At 42.2% G+C, this 16,889-nt stretch overlaps 1 protein-coding gene across 8 annotated transcripts in view; it reads left to right on the forward strand.

The window, feature by feature from the left end:
• Window positions 1-16,889, forward strand: part of DST (dystonin) — a 487,209-nt gene that overhangs the window by 385,838 nt on the left and 84,482 nt on the right. For all 8 annotated transcript variants that reach the window (XM_081247517.1, XM_081247515.1, XM_081247513.1 and 5 more), the window contains one exon: window positions 758-2,229. In XM_081247517.1, the coding sequence (XP_081103643.1) occupies window positions 758-2,229 (1,472 nt within the window). The remainder of the gene's footprint in view (window positions 1-757; window positions 2,230-16,889) is intronic.

Consider the following 16,889-nt stretch of genomic DNA (forward strand, 5'->3'; position numbering starts at 1 on the left):
TCCCTGATTTTGACGTGATATGGATAGCAGACGTTAGCTGTGATGATTACAGTGATGGTGACTATTGTTAGGAGCCCTTTTCTGTGACAGGCATTCAGCTCAGAGCTTTACTTGCACGCACTGTCCCCTCATTGCCACGACAGCTTCTATCAGTGTTGCCAGCTCACACTTGGGGAAATGAGGCCCAGAGGTTTAATCGTTCACCCTAGGCCCTCCAGCTCTTGAGAAGCTGAGTTGGGATCCAGACCCATGTCGTCCCCATGGGCTGCCTTACATTGCCTCCGTGATGGGTAAAAATTACACAGGTGGAGAGTTCCCTGGCGGTCCAGTGGTTAAGATTCCACGCTTCCACTGCAGGGGGCACGGGTTCAGTCCCTAGTCGGGGAACTGAGACCCTGCATGCCGCAGGGCCAAAGGAAAAAAAATCACACAGGTGGAAAAGTCACATTTAATAAGAGATTGGTTATTTATGAGCATCACCTAGAGCTTTGAACAGTTGTCACTTCCCCGCCCTGGGATGGAGGTGGCTCTAGTATCCAGCCTCCATTGTCTCTTTTCTTGCCGCAGTCCTCACCTCTTGCCCTTCCCCCACCGCCTGTCCATAACGTAAGCGCTTTTGTCGTTCTCATAGTCAGTGCTAGTAGCCCTTGCGTTTAGATTATTCTGTGTATTTATTTGGTGGTTTTTCTCTTGGCTTTTTGCAGATTTATTCAACATTTTGATGTAAAATAAACATGTCTGTGGTTTTATTTTTTAGAGAACCATGTCCAGCATCTTCAGTCAGCCTGTGCCAGCTCTCATCAATTTCAGCAAATGTCTAGAGATTTCCAGGCTTGGCTGGATACCAAGAAGGAAGAACAGAACAAGTCTCCCCTGATATCAGCCAAAGTCGAGGTCTTGGAGTCATTAATGAAAGATCAGAAAGACTTCAGGAAAACTTTGACCGCCCAGTCTCACATTTATGAGAAAACCATGGCGGAAGGTGAAGACCTGTTACTAAAAACACAAGGGTCTGAGAAGGTAGCGTTACAGTTACAACTGAACACGATTAAAACCAACTGGGATGGATTTCAGAAGCAGGTGAAAGAAAGAGAAGACAGGGTGAAAGATTCACTGGAAAAAGCTCTCAAGTATAAAGAACATGTGGAGATGCTCCAGCCATGGATCGACAGGTGTCAAAACAGCCTCAAGGAAATAAAGTGTAGCTTGGATCCTGCTGAGACAGAGAAATCTCTTGCCCGGTTAAAGTCTCTGCAGAAGGAGAGGGACCAGCACTTCGGGATGGTGGAACAGCTAAACAGTGCAGCCAGCAGCCTGCTCCGTGTCTGTGAAGTGGACAAAGAAGTGGTGGCAGAGGAGAAGGAATCCCTGCTCCAGAAGCTGGACATGGCCACCGAGCAAGTGCACAGGAAGAAATTCTCTCTGGAGAACATGGCCCAGAAGTTTAAAGAATTTCAAGAAGTTTCCAAAGAAGCTCAGAGGCAGCTTCAGTGTGCAAAGGAACAGCTAGATATGCACGACTCTCTGGGGCCCCAGGCTCACAGCAGTAAGTCCCTGACTGTGTTGCAGACTCAGCAGAAAGCCCTTCAGACCTTGAAGCCTCAGGTCGATCTGGCCCAGGGCCTCGCCCGGGACCTTGTGGCGGGGGCCTCCGACTCCAAGGGCACCTCCGAGGTTCTCCTCCAAGCAGAAGCCTTAGCCCAGGAGCACAGCGCCCTCAGCCAGCAGGTGGATGAAAAGTGCTCCTTCTTAGAAACCAAGCTTCAGGGCATCGGCCATTTCCAGAACACCATCCGAGAGATGTTTTCTCAGTTTGCGGAGTTTGATGATGAGTTGGACAGCATGGCCCCCGTGGGGAGAGATGTGGAAACGCTGCAGAAGCAAAGGGAGGCTATTAAAGCCTTCTTGGAGAAACTGGAAGCGCTCATCGCAAGCAACACCAATGCCAATAAGACCTGCAAGATGATGCTGGCCACGGAGGAGGCCTCTCCTGACCTGGTTGGCATCAAACGGGACCTGGAGGCTTTAAGCAAACAGTGCAACAAGCTTCGGGACCGTGCACAAGCCAGAGAAGAGCAGGTGGAAGGGACCATCACGCGCCTCGAAGAATTCTACAGCAAACTCAAGGAATTTTCTACTCTACTCCAGAAGGCTGAAGAGCACGAGGAGTCTCAAGGCCCTGTTGGCATGGAAACAGAGATGATTAACCAACAGCTTGATGTGTTCAAGGTAGGGAGTGCTTCCTTTGTACTCTGTGTTTTGGTTATTCAAAGATATTACTGATCGGTATAGAAGGAGATGGCCTATTTTGTAGCATCTTCAAGTAGGATCGTCATGCAGTGTTGGAGCTTAAATGAGCATCCGTGGGCGGAGGGGATATCCAGGTACGTGGGGTGAGTCCAAGCTTCCTGGGGCTTTGGACCCTCATGGGGTAAGGCCTGTGATGAATTAGGAAGTCAAAGGGTGCTTGGAAAGCTGGTATCTGTTTCTGATGTCACTCACAGCTGCCCTCTGGAGTGACCACGTCTGTGTTTTAAACTCGACCACGGAGGCCCATCCATCACATCAAAAGTGTGTTCTCTTCATGTTTGTGTCCCAGCATTTTCTTTCATGGTGAATTATAGTCTTTTCCTGCTCTTTCCCTTTTTATAGTCTTCTCCTCCTTTCTTAATTGAATTTCTTCCCCAAGTTCCTATTTTAAAAGGCAGGGTAGAGTTCCCTGTTGTAATCCTGGCCCCAGACGATTGGGAGTAAATTATTTCTGATGGGACTCTGAGCGCCTTGGGGCTGAGAAATGTGTACCGCCCGGCAGCACCCAGTGATGCCCGATGATGGAGTCGGAGGAGAGGGTGGGCCAGGTCTAGGGTCAGCGATGTGGACCCGCTTAGGGTAGCAGGTGCAGAACTCGCATCTCATTGGGGACAGAGAGAGGGTCACCTGCACAGGGAGGGTCCTAGCTGTCCAGCCTTTGCTGCACAGGGCCGACAGGAACCGGTGGGGTTGCAGGGGATCCTGTTCTATTCATGAGGTACGTTTTACTTTCCAGTAAAGGCTGGTGTGATGCTGAGTCCCACCACCAGCCCGTGAAGCATCAAATAGGATCAAGTAGAAACAGAATTTGCAAAACAACAAATCATTTCCCAGGAGAAATGAATATAAATCAAATAGACCTCCTGAATTCTGTGCTGTTGTACTTGACAAAGTCTTTCCTTTGTTTCTCTTTTGTGGTGTTATTTTTAGGTGACTGAATTTTGAAAAGTAACTTCAAAGTAGCTTCTTTTTCTTCTTTGTTACTATTATGGTTGTTTGCTGTTTCTAGAGTGCCTTTGAAGCCCAGTTTCTTCAGGGCTTAAGAACCTGCGGTTCTGTATTTGGATCTTGATTCTGGAAGGTGAAGGAAGCTGCCTCACTGTTCATTTAACTTCATTACTCTGTCACACTTTCACACTGTGGTATGCAAAATAAAGATTTCATATAAGAGAACTGTCTGTTAGAAAAACAAAGTTCTGTGGCAGTTGCTGCTTGGAAGACGGTGTAGGGGGGGTGCTTAGGAGTGAGTCTCTGGAATTTTCTGTGGAACCTGACAAAGCTTGAACACTTCCATGACAGTGATCAGGTGGTCTTTGTACTGATGAAAGTTGAGCATGCTTTTGTGAAACGTTATCATTTCTCTGGGTTTTCTGTGACTTTGTTTAGAAAAAGAGAGCAGGCCTTCATCTCTCTTCACTGCTTCAACTACTTATAGGAAAATGAGCAAAAGTAATAATATCGGTGCTGCTGCTTTGTCCACGCCCCCTCTTTGGGTCCCCAGGCATGAGGACAGTGAAAAACATGGCTCTGCTGTGGAGAAGTCTTTGGAAAGGAAGCAGAAGCAAGGGATAGGAGGGGCTCGCTCACGCGTTGCTTTGAAATTATTTTGCAAACTGAAAAGCACTAAATAAGCATCGTTACCTTTCATGGTTACACAGATTGCTTTATTTGACTGTGAAGAAAAACAAAGTGGTCATGTCTTCTAAAATAAGCCACTTGGCGTGCTGTGTCTATGTGTTTTCTCATTACTTTGGAAGGAGTTGACTGATTTTAATGAAATTCAGTAATAAAGAGTATCATGACATGCCTTCAGTGTCATGAGACCCAGTGACTGAAATGAAAGTTTCCAAGCAGACAGTCATCTGCATTTGGTATATGGCAGTGCCATAGGTAAAAAACAATAAGAATATTATGGTAAATAAAGATGCTTACACAATCGCTGATTCTGTTTTCTGTGTGTGTGTGTGTGTGTGTTTGCGAGTGTATGTTCTAACAACTAACAGTTACAGCAGTTAACATTTATTATGGGCTTACCGTATGTCAAGCATGACTCTAGACTGTCTTTAATCCTTTTGACAGTCCTGAGAACTGGGTACTATCATTATCCCCATCTTATTGTAAGGAAGCAGAGACCCAGGGAGGGGAAGTGACTTTCCCAAGGTCACACGGGTAGTAAGTGTCAGAGCCTGGATGTTTTGGTGGATATAATGCAGTGTTTTGGTCAACTTTATTCATCACATTGTACATCTTACACTTCTCTGGGAAATTTTCCAATCATCTTTGCTGTAGACTGATTCGGGTGGCCTGAGTAACCAGCCATTGTTGTTGGTTTGTTTGTTTTTCTGATTTTTTTAAATTGAAGTATAGTTGATTTAAAATATTGTGTTTGTTTCAGGTGTACAATACAGTGATTCAGTTTTATATATATATGTATATATGTGTGTGTGTGTGTGTGTGTGTGTATATATATATATATATATTCTCTTTCAGATTGTTTTCCCTTATAGGTTATTACATAATACTGAGTATAGTTCCCTGTGCTATACAGAGGTCCTTTTTGTTTATCTACTTTATGTATATTAGTGTGTATGTGTTAATACCAAGTTCCTAATTTATCCCCCCCCCAACCTTTCCCCTTTGGTAACCATAAATTTGTTTTCTATGTCTGTGAGTCTCTTTCTGTTTTGTAACTAAGTTCATTTGTATTTTTTTTTAGGTTCTGCAATATCATATGATATTTGTCTTTCTCTGACTTCACTCAATATGACAATCCCTAGGTCCATCCATGTTGCTGCAAATGGCATTATTTCCTTCTCTTTTATGGCTGAGTAATATTCCTTTGTATATATGTACCAAATCTTTTTTGTCCATTCATCTATCAATCAGCCATTGTTTATTTTAACCCAGAACACCAGGAACACTCACTTAAGGAACGTGTTCTGTAAAGCCAGCCACTATGATAACAGGAGGTGAATGTGTGTGTGTGTGTTGTCTTAGAAATGGATCTCTAGATGTTGTGATGAGGATAATGACAGTTACCACCAGCACCAAACATTTCCTTGTCTTAGTGATTATGTCTTTCTTGATCGAAGTTGTAAATTATCTCAATTCAGATCTTCACTTAGTTTTCATTGGAGATTAAGCTTTGGTTGGACATTAGTTTGTTTTTTGTTTGTTTGTTTGTTTGTTTGTTTTTTGTGGTACACGGGCCTCTCACTGTTGTGGCCTCTCCCGTTGTGGAGCACAGGCTCCGGACGCGCAGGCTCAGTGGCCATGGCTCACGGGCCCAGCCGCTTCACGGCATGTGGGATCTTCCCGGACCGGGGCACGAACCCATGTCCCCTGCATTGGCAGGTGGACTCTCAACCACTGTGCCACCAGGGAAGCCCATGGACATTAGTTTTAACATAATATTTTAGGAAGATTTTAAAAATTGCTTTAAGTGGAATAATTTGTATTGAGTAAAAAACTAGTATTTTGCTATTTTATAGTTTCTAAAAATGAAACAGAGAAGTACTGGGTCTATTTGCATTACAGACTTCGAAATATAATGCAGTTTGACATGACTCTACCTGGTAGCTTTTGTTTAACCTAATGTCATGGGTAAAATCTTATAACAGTTTTTCACACTATAGAATAAGCTGCCTTCAGAGTCTTTCTGGGGCTTCATAACTGTTACCCAGTTACTCAGTAGGGGTACGTTATATTCACTGGAAGCATAATGGATTATTTAAACTAGGTAAGACAGACCTATTGGGTTCCATTCTTTTTTTTTTTTTTCCCTTAAACTTAACCTAGGGAAACAGCAGTTAATGTCCTTGACAGGATAAAATTAATTTATGTTTAATACCAACCCAAACATAATGATTGAAAACAAATGCTGTTCTGAACCAAAAGTCCTAATTCACTGTCAGTGAAAGCTATTCCAAGTTTCTGAAAAGAGATTGGTACTACCCTTTATGTTACTTTAGCTAGGTTTTTAAACAATTTGGATTGTTTTCCTACTTCTAAATATTAGTCATTGGATTAAAATGTCTAAAGACTGAGGTATTTTCTATTACTGTTGATAACCCAGAGTACCATTTTTCTACTTATACTTCTGTATTATTGCATTAAATTCTGTGTACACCTGTCATAAACTCCTAGGCAGAAAGGAAAAAGTCCCCCCATCCCTACCTCCTGTTAAAGATTCCTGCTCAAGATTATCTTCAAATCTAAACTACATTATCAGGTAATATTAACGTTTCCACATTTCTATTTTATGTTTCAAAGACATACCAACTGTATACAAGGAATACGTGCCACCCTTCCTATGATGTCATCAACAGCCAATTATCCTCACACTGAATTGATTTCATCTCAGTGAAGAGCACAGAAACTTGATGTTTTAGCGAACATATACAGTCACATCCCAGCTAAATATATGACCCTCCCCAGCTCCATCTAGGCCGTGGTAAAAAGTCTTACCCACAACCTGCTTACTGGCTTTTCTGGCCACTCTGTTGCTGCTCCAGTTGTTATTCTGTATGTTCCCACAAATGAACACATCCCTGGTACAAGTCTTTCTGAGCCAAAGATTTCTTAAAGCAGGGAATTTTTAAGCCGAGTTGAAACCAGAGACAGAGACCGGAACACATGTAATTGTGCTGTGATAAATGTTCTCTGGTCCAGGGGAAGGCAGTGTGGAACCCAGGCATCCTCCTGTGCATGTTGGGTGAACTAGAATGCCAGGCGCCGTGAAGCTGGGGAAGCCGGGAGGTTTGCGTCCTAATTGTAAGTGGTATGGCTGAAAAAAATCAGTTTCCAAGTATCCTCTTAAGATACTTATTAAATGATCCTACAACAACCACTGTAATGTCACCATATTTTTAGAGATAAAATTAAACTGTCCAAAGAATGCTTTAACAATGATTTCTCAGTGGCCCGTATTGTTACACAGAGGTCAATGACAAATTGTTCTCTGTTTTTGTCAAAAACAGGAGCAAATTCAGTAAAGCTGTCGCAGAAGAGGTTTTTCTTGGGGAAATATTCTTACTTGACTGGATTTTTGTTAATGAACCTGTGTTATCAGGGAGGTTTCGTAACACCTTCCTGTGGTATTTTTAAAGGTGGCAATGTTTTCACTATAGAAACTGTACTTTGATGCATGGGCTTTGTAGGAAGGTCACATTATTCAGTCAGCTATATCAGAGTGGCTTTAAGATGTTAGGAAGAAAAAATATCACCTATGCTGGGCAACAGAGAAGGCCCACCAAAGCAGAGGCTGCATGAGGCCACTATGATGGCGTTGATATTATGGCAAGGTTCGTAAGACTCCGTGGTCCCACCACACACACCAGCAGAGCCGGTGGGGCCTCCTTCCTGCTCCGAAAGGCTGTCCTGGTGGGAAACATGGCACAAGGGCTCTTTCCATGTTTGCTTCTAACTAACGCCATGCTCTTGGTGTCCTGTGGCCTCTTAACTCCTATGGCTTCATTTAAGATCCAGGAGTTAGACATAGATAACCAACTTATGGTTACCAAAAGGGAAGAAAGGAGGGAGGGAGGGATAAATTAGGAGTTTGGGATTAGCAGATACATACTACTATACTATATAAAATGAAAAACAGGACTTACTATAGCACAGGGAACTATATTCAATATCTTGTCATAAATGGTATATATATACTATATATATTCAGTTACATGTATATAACTGAATCACTTCTTTGCTGTGCACCTAAAACTAATACAACATTGTAACTCAACTATACTCCAGTTAAAAAAAAAAAAAAAAAGGTCAAGGAGTTCATGTAGGTTGTTCTGAATGCAGTTCCAGCCAGAGATTTTATACCAGGAGATTTTTTGGTGGTTTTGTTGTTAACCGGATAAATTTGTGTCTTCATTTTAAAGTGGTTCTCCCCGCCACCCCCAGCCCAGACACAGCCACCGGCACACACAAAGCGCCAGGCTGTAGCATCTCCTGTCATTATCATGAGCCTTCCTTAGATAAAAGGAGATCTACATAATTTATTTTACTCTCATGGAAAGTTGCTTAAAGGTGTGTGTGTGTGTGTGTGTGTGAGAAATGGGAGCAGAGAGGGAGGAATTTGCTTTGTTGTTACGAAATGATGCGTTGGTTTCTTGATAAGAAAATTTGATGGGTTAATGTTTTTTAAATGTTTCTCTAGGTCTGTAATCATTCATTAAACAATAGCTTTGGGTAGGTAAATGCTGTGGTGGTAACTTCCAGGAAGAAGAGGAGTGCATATTACAGATCCTACTTAACATTCAAGATAAATTCCCATCAAGATCAGTCACCCTATTAAGTGTTTCTGAATTTGTTTGCTTTTGTCATGGGGTCTGAATATCCTATTTTCCTTCAAATATAAATTATTTTCCACTGAAATAAATAGCTACTGCATGTTCATCTGATGACTATCCTTGAAAACCCTTGACCCATTTGTGTGAAGTTGTTTATCAGTTTGAAAACTAAGAACACAGGTTGCTTTCCATTTTCCTGAGCTAATGGCATATCTATTTTAGAAAGAATAATAGAAATTGTTGTTTCTAAGGCCTAGTTTTGTACTCACAGCAAAAAAACACATCTCTTGTTTGGCTTCTAATCCATATTTCAGGAGCAACTGGGCCAGGAAGATACTTTGGTCAGTTTTTATGGATAATAGTACATTTACTCACAAACATTGTCCACTTACTGCACTTGAATTTCCTAATATCTCTAGCCTTTCAGCTCTAAAAACTCCATGTTTCAGTTGGTAAAATTAGTCTTTTATCTTTTCTATGATGTGGATCATTGTACTTTGTGGTAAGATTTTTCAGGAACTTTTCTTTTTAAAAGATTTAATTTAATTTTAGAAATATAGAATGAGAAAATTATACTATTTTGCTTATAATTCAATTAGTATTTGTGTACTTTTCTAATATCATCTGCCTTTAGAAGATTTTTTAACTGAATCACATCTAGTAGGCTGTGTAAAGTTATGTTTTGAGACCAGTTTAACATTGTGATTTCTGTATGTATGAAATAATACTGTTGACTACTTTTCAGAAAAACCTTGCTCATTTTATTCATTGTGTGTTTCTCTCTTACGAAAATGTGAGAGACCTAGGTATCATGATTAGTATTTAACACAGTTCAGTACATCTCGATTTTACTAACTTTAGAGACCATAGCATTGAAAGTAGCTGCATAAACCAAATTTAGGAAGAAAAGGTCAGCCAGTCCGGTTCTGCTCTAAACGTGAGTTTTTTTATGTTATCCAGATAGATCTTTGGAATCTGATTCCAAGTCACAAAGATAAATATGCAAGTTGTTGTCATCAATACCAATGTAATATTAAGAGTACAAATTTCAATTTGAATCAGAATCTATTAGGATCGTCCTTTGTAGAGTTAGTTGAAATCAGCTTAATAAAATAGGAATTCAATTATTAAATAAATGGCACATCCTTAAACATAATCAACTAGAGGACATTTTCCCATAGCACTTCCTGCTTCCCAGCTGTACTCTGCTCACTTTCTCATCCATATTCTCCACTTTACTGTAAGCCATGAAGGGGCGGGGGTGCTGCATCTCTGGGCACCAGCGCTTTGCCAGGGCTCTCCATGCTGTTTGGCAATAGTGGGCACTGTTTAATGAATGGTTGAGTTTATGAATGAATTGTCTATGTAGCTTTAAAAGTGTACTATCCACCTGAAATGTGAGGTTGCTGTTCTTAGCTTTACAGAAGGTTAGAAGACTAGAATAGAATTGTGCTGATGATCCAGAGTTAGAGCCTAAGTTGGGCAGAATTAGGGCCATTTTTTCTTATGAAAAGTTCTGGGAGGATCTCTGTTTAGAGAAAGGCCCTGGTCCACATTCTGTGGAAACATTATTCATGTAGCTACGAATAAATAGCTTATATGGGAAGGTAGTGGCAACTGACCGTCAAACCCTTAGTTTCTGCTGATTCCAGCCTAGTGCACGACCCACTGTTCAAACGTGGTAACTGTGGGCACGTTTTTCTTTGTCTTATAATCCACATGTCAAAACAGCCCGTGTGCTTAGACAGGATCAAGTGCTTGTTGCAGTATTTCACTTCTTGACTCTGAAGAGTGGTCTTTGATATTATCATGTTGATGGGTTGTTTATTATGTATATATTCCCTTATAGTTGGCTATAGATATTTTTTCCAACTTCATGATGGCCATATACTGAGTTGTATCTAATAATTGTTGAATGGGTGCGTAACCTGTAGAGTTCCGGTTATGGATAGATTTTTTTTTTTAAGATTCAGTTCTTAGGTTTATAAAAATCATTTTGGAACATTTTCTCATGAAAGGTGCAAAAGGTCCATCCCACATCTTTTCTGTAAAATTATCAGAGAAAGTATAGGGTTGTTTTTAATAGAACTGTCTTCACTTGGGGCCAGCACAGTTTTACTTATGTTCAAATGATTATTTTGTGAGATTGAGGAAAGAAAATCTGCCCTCTATCTGCTACTCTGGCATGGTTGCTTATTTCATAAGATAAGGAATTGATAGATTTTACTTTATTTAAATGAATCTATGAAATTTCCCCCCCCAAAGGCTAAGATTTGGCTTGCTGAGTTAATTTTCAAACAGTATTTTTAAAGAGTGTTTATTCAGTAGATTAAAAAAAGTGGATGTGGTTTGGTTAATGAAATATCCAGAGTCATTTAACTGCCCTTCATCTTTGCCCGACCCTTGCGTCAAATTCAAGAGGAATGCATGGTTATTAGTAATGACTAATATTCATGTCCGCGGTGCCCAGGGCTCTGGGCCCTTAGGAATAATTGACTCTGGAGAACAGTTCTACTTGAACTTGGGTTTTAAAAAGAATGACACAAGAGTCGACTTGAAAGTGATGCGCGCTCTGCATTCGCAGACACTAAACGTCTAAGAGTCCGCAGCTGCAGCGCACGGGAGTATGGTTTCAGCTGAAGGATGGGGACCTGTTAGCCCTATCCCTGTTTCCTATTCCCAGGGGTGCAGTCCCGGCGGGGCTCCTGGTGTCTGTTCCGCCTCTGCTCGCCCCTCCCCCACGTCCCCAGTTACCAGATACGCGAACCCGCGCCGCCCTCCCCGCGCCTCCAGGACCGGGTCTGGTTCGCGCTGATGTCACCACCAGGCGGTTGCCTCGCAGCCGCCCGCCTCTGGGCACCTCCCCCTCAAAGGCTCGAGGGCTCCCGGCCGGACGGGGCCGGAGTCCGGGGGATATGCCCACGGAGTCCGGTCTCGGGAGCGCGTAGCGGCGGAGTGGGAGCCCGGGCCCCGCGGCGGCGAGGGGCGCGCGGCAGATGCGCCCCCGGCAACGCCCGGGCTCGGGACGCCCGCCCGCCGCCTCCAGCTGCGTCTTTCAAGGCCGGCGGGGTCCCAGCTGCCCGAGCCTTAGAGGAAGCCCGGAGCTCTTCTCTGCTGCAGTTGCCTCAGGTGGATCCGTCGTCTTAAGGAGGATCAGATAAGAGTCTTTGAAAGTGGCTTTTTTTTTTTTTTTTTAAAGGGGAGTTTATAGTACACCGTGCTTTCTGTTTACTTTAAACGGTCGCTGGATTGTACTGGCCTGGCCGCCCAAAAGCCTATTTTTTCCTCTTTGGATAATTCTGAATAGTCTCGAAGAAGCTTAATATGGGTAGAAAGACTTGCCTTTCGAATCAAGATTATTTATAGCTACTCCCAAAAAGAGTAAAAGAAAATTTGAACTTTCTTACCGCATTAGACTTAACTTATTTTTCTCTGAAGACTTGTTCTGTGCCTTCATTGGAACAGTCCATGGTCCCTGAGTTTGTCTTTTAAGTTTCTGAACCTTGGTTTATTTATAAAAGGGATGGAGTTTTGCAGCCGTCTTTAAGTGGATTACAGTTACAGAGCACTGCTGAAATTAGCATTCAGCCGGTTAAGATGCTGGCTCCTTTGGAAATTTTAACCTGGAAATCTCAGATGCAAAATTAGAATAAAAAGGGAAATGGACCGACAATGGAATGTTCGAAGTGTTTGAGCCACTGTTAAGTGTATTATTTGTTTTCTTTTTTCTGTGTTTTGGAGTTTGTGAAAGGGAACTCTGGGGACCTTTCTGGGTAGGAGGAGGAAGGAGACTTCTATTCTCTGCTCTTGATGCACTTTATTTTTGAGAATCATTCTCAAACCACCAGGTAAAGGGAGGGTTGCAAAGTAGACCGGTGCCCTGCTGCTGGCCTTAAACACCTCATCTATGACGACGTGTGTTATGTGAGGTGCGTCCTGGGGCTGGAGACACTTTATAGTCCTGTTCAGAAGTGTGCTTTGCTGAAAGATGTGTTGCCTTATTTCCCACTTCCTGTGTCAGGAGCTGCAATATTTGTTTTAACTGTCTCCAAAATGGGCAAGCCGCTGAGCAGACCGGACTGTTTACGTCAGAATCCCCCCTGTGTAGGGAAGGGAGAGGAAGAGGAGGACCTCAACATCGAGGACTGTTACGTCCCGCAGCGCTCCATCTATGACACGGTTAGGCTGAATGAGCAGATTGACTCTGGTTCCAAGGGGAGCCTGTCTTCTAGGCATTTCACAGATCGGACTTTACCCTACAGTCACAGAACACTGGATGTCAGTTCTTTATGCTCCAATGGTGCCCTTGCTTCTTCCAGTGCATTTGAGCTGAGAGGCCGTGAAACTCACAAACTCGATGAAAAGATGATCTTCGATGCCCTCAAACTAAATAGCGATATCATCAGAAGCACAGGATTACCCAAAGCCAAATCTCACGCAGAAAAGAAAGAGCATAGACGGTCATGGCGAATGTTCGTCCCAGCCAATTTTATGGATTATGCAAACAAAAGTGAAAGCTCTTTTGTTGAACCTCCTGATCTGTCAGATGCTGTTACCAAGGCTGGCAAGTGCAGAGGGGGTAGTCATTCTCCCACGTCGGAGGAGGATGACTCTGGGTTATGCAGTCCTCCAGCCGAGAGGGAAGAAAAACAGAGCATTTTACCTGGAGACCCAACCCGAATTAGAAGCTTGTCTTCTGCTGAAGATACTCACATAGCAGAGCAATATAGACCCTTTTTTTCTGTTAATTCCATCAGCGAACAGAAAATCCCCTTGCTTTCATGCAGAAACGCCCACCTTGATGACAAGTTCAAAACGATTTTACATGATGTTTCTCCACCAGAGGAAACAAAACGTGTCAACGGTCAAAAGGAAATCCGTGGTGAAAATTGCTGCCTGCAGAATGATGTCAAAGAGAGCACTCTTAAGGCTGACCCATTCATTTTGCCAAGAGAGGGAGAAAACAAGTGTATTTCTAACCCCGGAGAAGAAGGAAAAACATATGGACCAGGAGAATTACAAAGCACAGCACGAAGTTGGGAATATATGGGAGGTTCTCCTGAGGATTTGGCTCTCCCTCACACAGATCTGGGGGGAAATGATGTAGATGGGGGTAGCGCAAGTTTAGTAGAAAACCTGACATTATTGACACAATACAATTTGGAAGAATCCAACGTAGCATCTCAAGAGGACATGGAGGCTCCCCTTTCTTCCCAGGAGATGGAGGCGATCCCTATGCAATGCTCCCCAAAGTTCAGAGCAGTAAGAAAGAAAGCCGCTGTCCACAAAACAAGGGCCCGGGCAGGAACCTTGGACCCTGTCTGTAATGGCTTTCACTCAGTTCAGGTAATTAACTGGAGATGGGAAACTCTGTGATGCCCAAGGTCTGTGGTAGTGTTGTCAAGTGGCCACTGGTGTTTCCAATCATGGTCAATCCGGTCTTGTCTTTGGGGGGGGTTGACTAGTACCCTACCAGATGGCAGATATTGATATGATCATAACAACAAATTAATTAGGGACCATTTTTGAGGAGCCTGATTATCCCCAGCTGTTTGGAGTCCTGCTCCTGGTTGTAGAGACGGTGGCTGTTCCCTTTCATTTGAATGCCTCCACTGTGAATTTATGTTAGGCTTAGGCTTTCCCACAAATTGTGGTTTAAGACCCTGCCATTTAAGGGCAGTTGTATTGGATTTATTAAGCTCGAACGGGCTTAGGAAGGTACCAACACAGTATTGTTATGGTCTGAGAAGTGCTCTCCTCAAATTGAGGACTTTTTACACGTTCTGAAAATGTTCTCTCAGTAGCTCTGCATGGGGGAGAGAGGTAATTGTGCTGTATTTTGCCCCTCACTTGTATAGCCCCTCACTTTTGGTAAGTGGTGAGTGAGGTAAGCAAGTAAAGCGTACTGCCTTGTAATAGGGAGAGGTTGGTTGTCAAGCCTGTAATTTTTTTCTGCCCACTTAGATTGAAGTTCAGCTATTTTGGTCCTTTTCCTAAGCTCTTCTGGTAAACTTTGCCTCAGAGGTAATTTTATTTTATTTTAAGCTTCTGTTGTGTTTGTGTACTCATGGGTTCAATTGGGGGGAGGGTCTCTCTTCCTAGGTATTTTGTTACTGAGAGATAAGGAATTTGGACACTATCAGTCTATGAAATAATTGCTCTAATCAGGGATGCCCTTTCCCTGAGGTTGCATTAAATGGCATGCTAGTTTGAAAGCTTAGCAGAGTACCTTTTTTTTTTTTTACTGTATTTTGCAGTTTATTTGTAGAAAGTAATTAAACTGTTAGGAGTATATAGATTCTTTAGTAGTTACCTTTTTTTTAAACCCTTAGTGTATTTTTGTTAGCACTTGAGAAAATTACCACAGACTCACCCAGAACTACGCTGATAGGCAACCCTGAAATTCATTTCTTTAAAACCAAGTCCAGGGGTTAAGGCAATTTACTGGAACGTTTTTATTAGGTTTTTGTTTTGTTTTGTTTTGCCCTGAAAATTAGCTGTGAGGGAGAATAAAACTTTTCCCTGCATCCTTATATACCAGACAAGTTCCTGGAATTTAAAATGTAGCAGTTTCCCTCCGCCCTCTTCTTCTTGGTAAGTAATAAAACATATCTACAGCTATTAGTTCCTAGAAATAGTAACTTGGAAAGTGGTATAGAAAAGAAGTAGGATCATAGCACCAAATTCTGTGTTCACTACCTTCCTGTAAGTTTCTATTGACTTATTAGGTAAATTAATGCCTTTTTTAAAAATCATGAAAGACATATGGTAATTTTTTCCCAATGATTTGGGGAATTCTTATAATTCTTTGTTTATGTGTAGTTGACTTTTTATACTGAGTATTGTTATATAGAAACAATTAGCCAGTGTGGAAACTGTCTGGATTTTCTGTGGAAGAAGTTTGGGCTTTTTGCTAAGAGGGGACTTTTAGAAGAGATGATCATTTATTTGTTTGCTGTTCTTTAATTTACTCATTCACACTATAACACAGAAGTATCCTGTGTGCCGGGCTTGCTTCAGAGTCAGCGGAGTTTGTGTCTGGCAGCCTCTACATCTTTCAAAATTATTTTCCATACTGTGCCTGTAATTTTTTCTTAAGTCCTATTTTGATATTTGTTTTTATTGTTTTCATATATTCTGTTTAACTGTTCATTCACTTGGACTGTTGATATACTTATATAGTGGCCTGTAGTATAATGACTCAGTGCCCCAAACCTTGTCTTACCTTAATCTCTAGCTGAAGCTTTCCTTCCTTAGTTAAATTAATTTATTTGCCCTCCTAGCATCCTTCAAGCCCTATATTAAAAACATTTGTATTATCTGTGAAAGAGTTGATGTACCCCCCCAGTATTATCTGTTGAGGGGTTATCATCATATACCCCAAGGTATAAATAAAATTTTCTATACTGATATTCATTTGGCAAATCATTAACAGGTCCATATTACAAGCTAGGTACTGTGGTAAGTCCAGGGTGTAGAACGACTATAAGGAAAAGAGAAATTTGTGCTTTCGTGGAACTTGCATTTTACCCTAATATATTAATTAGATCTTTTGCCAGTTACAGGCAGCGGGGCCTTTAAGTTGGGTGGGATGGAGAGTCGGCAGGGAGAGTGCTGGAAAACTGCCGACAGTGCAGGCAGTGATCCAAGGGTGACCAGGGTTGCTGTGCCGGCCCTGTGTGATCAGATCCATGGGGTGAGGCCTCCGTGCATCCTGCAAGCCCGTCGGCATCTTGACAGATGTTGAGGGGCTAGACGTGTAGGGATCCACACTATTGCAGTGCCCATCTACCTCTTTTTTCTGTTTCTTTCCCTGTATTTGCCCCTCTGGCTCACGTCATCTTCTTGTCAGTGACCCCCATTTCCAATTTGAGTCTCAAATGTCATTTGCCAGTTATCAGCAGGCATCCTTGGAAGGGCCTATAAGGATTCTTGCCAGGAAGGCTCATCTTGGGTCTTGTTACCATTTTGCTCCTTAGCATTTTCTATACCTTCTTTTTTTTTTAAATTGAAGTATAGTTGACTTACAATGTTGTGTTAATTTCTCCTGTACAGCAAAGTGACTCAGTTATACATATACATACATTCTTTTTTCTATTCTTTTCTATTATGGTTTATCACAGGATATTGAATATAAGTTCCCTGTGCTCTACAGTAAGGGAACTCGTTGTTTATCCATCCTATACGTAATAGTTTGCATCTACTAACTCTAAACTCCCAGTGCATCCCTCCCCCCACCTTGGCAACCACAAGTCTGTTCTCTCTTTTTTAAATTAA

Source organism: Mesoplodon bidens, assembly GCF_964165515.1.
Source record: "Mesoplodon bidens genome assembly, chromosome: 10".
NCBI classification, from domain to species: Eukaryota; Metazoa; Chordata; class Mammalia; order Artiodactyla; family Ziphiidae; genus Mesoplodon; species Mesoplodon bidens.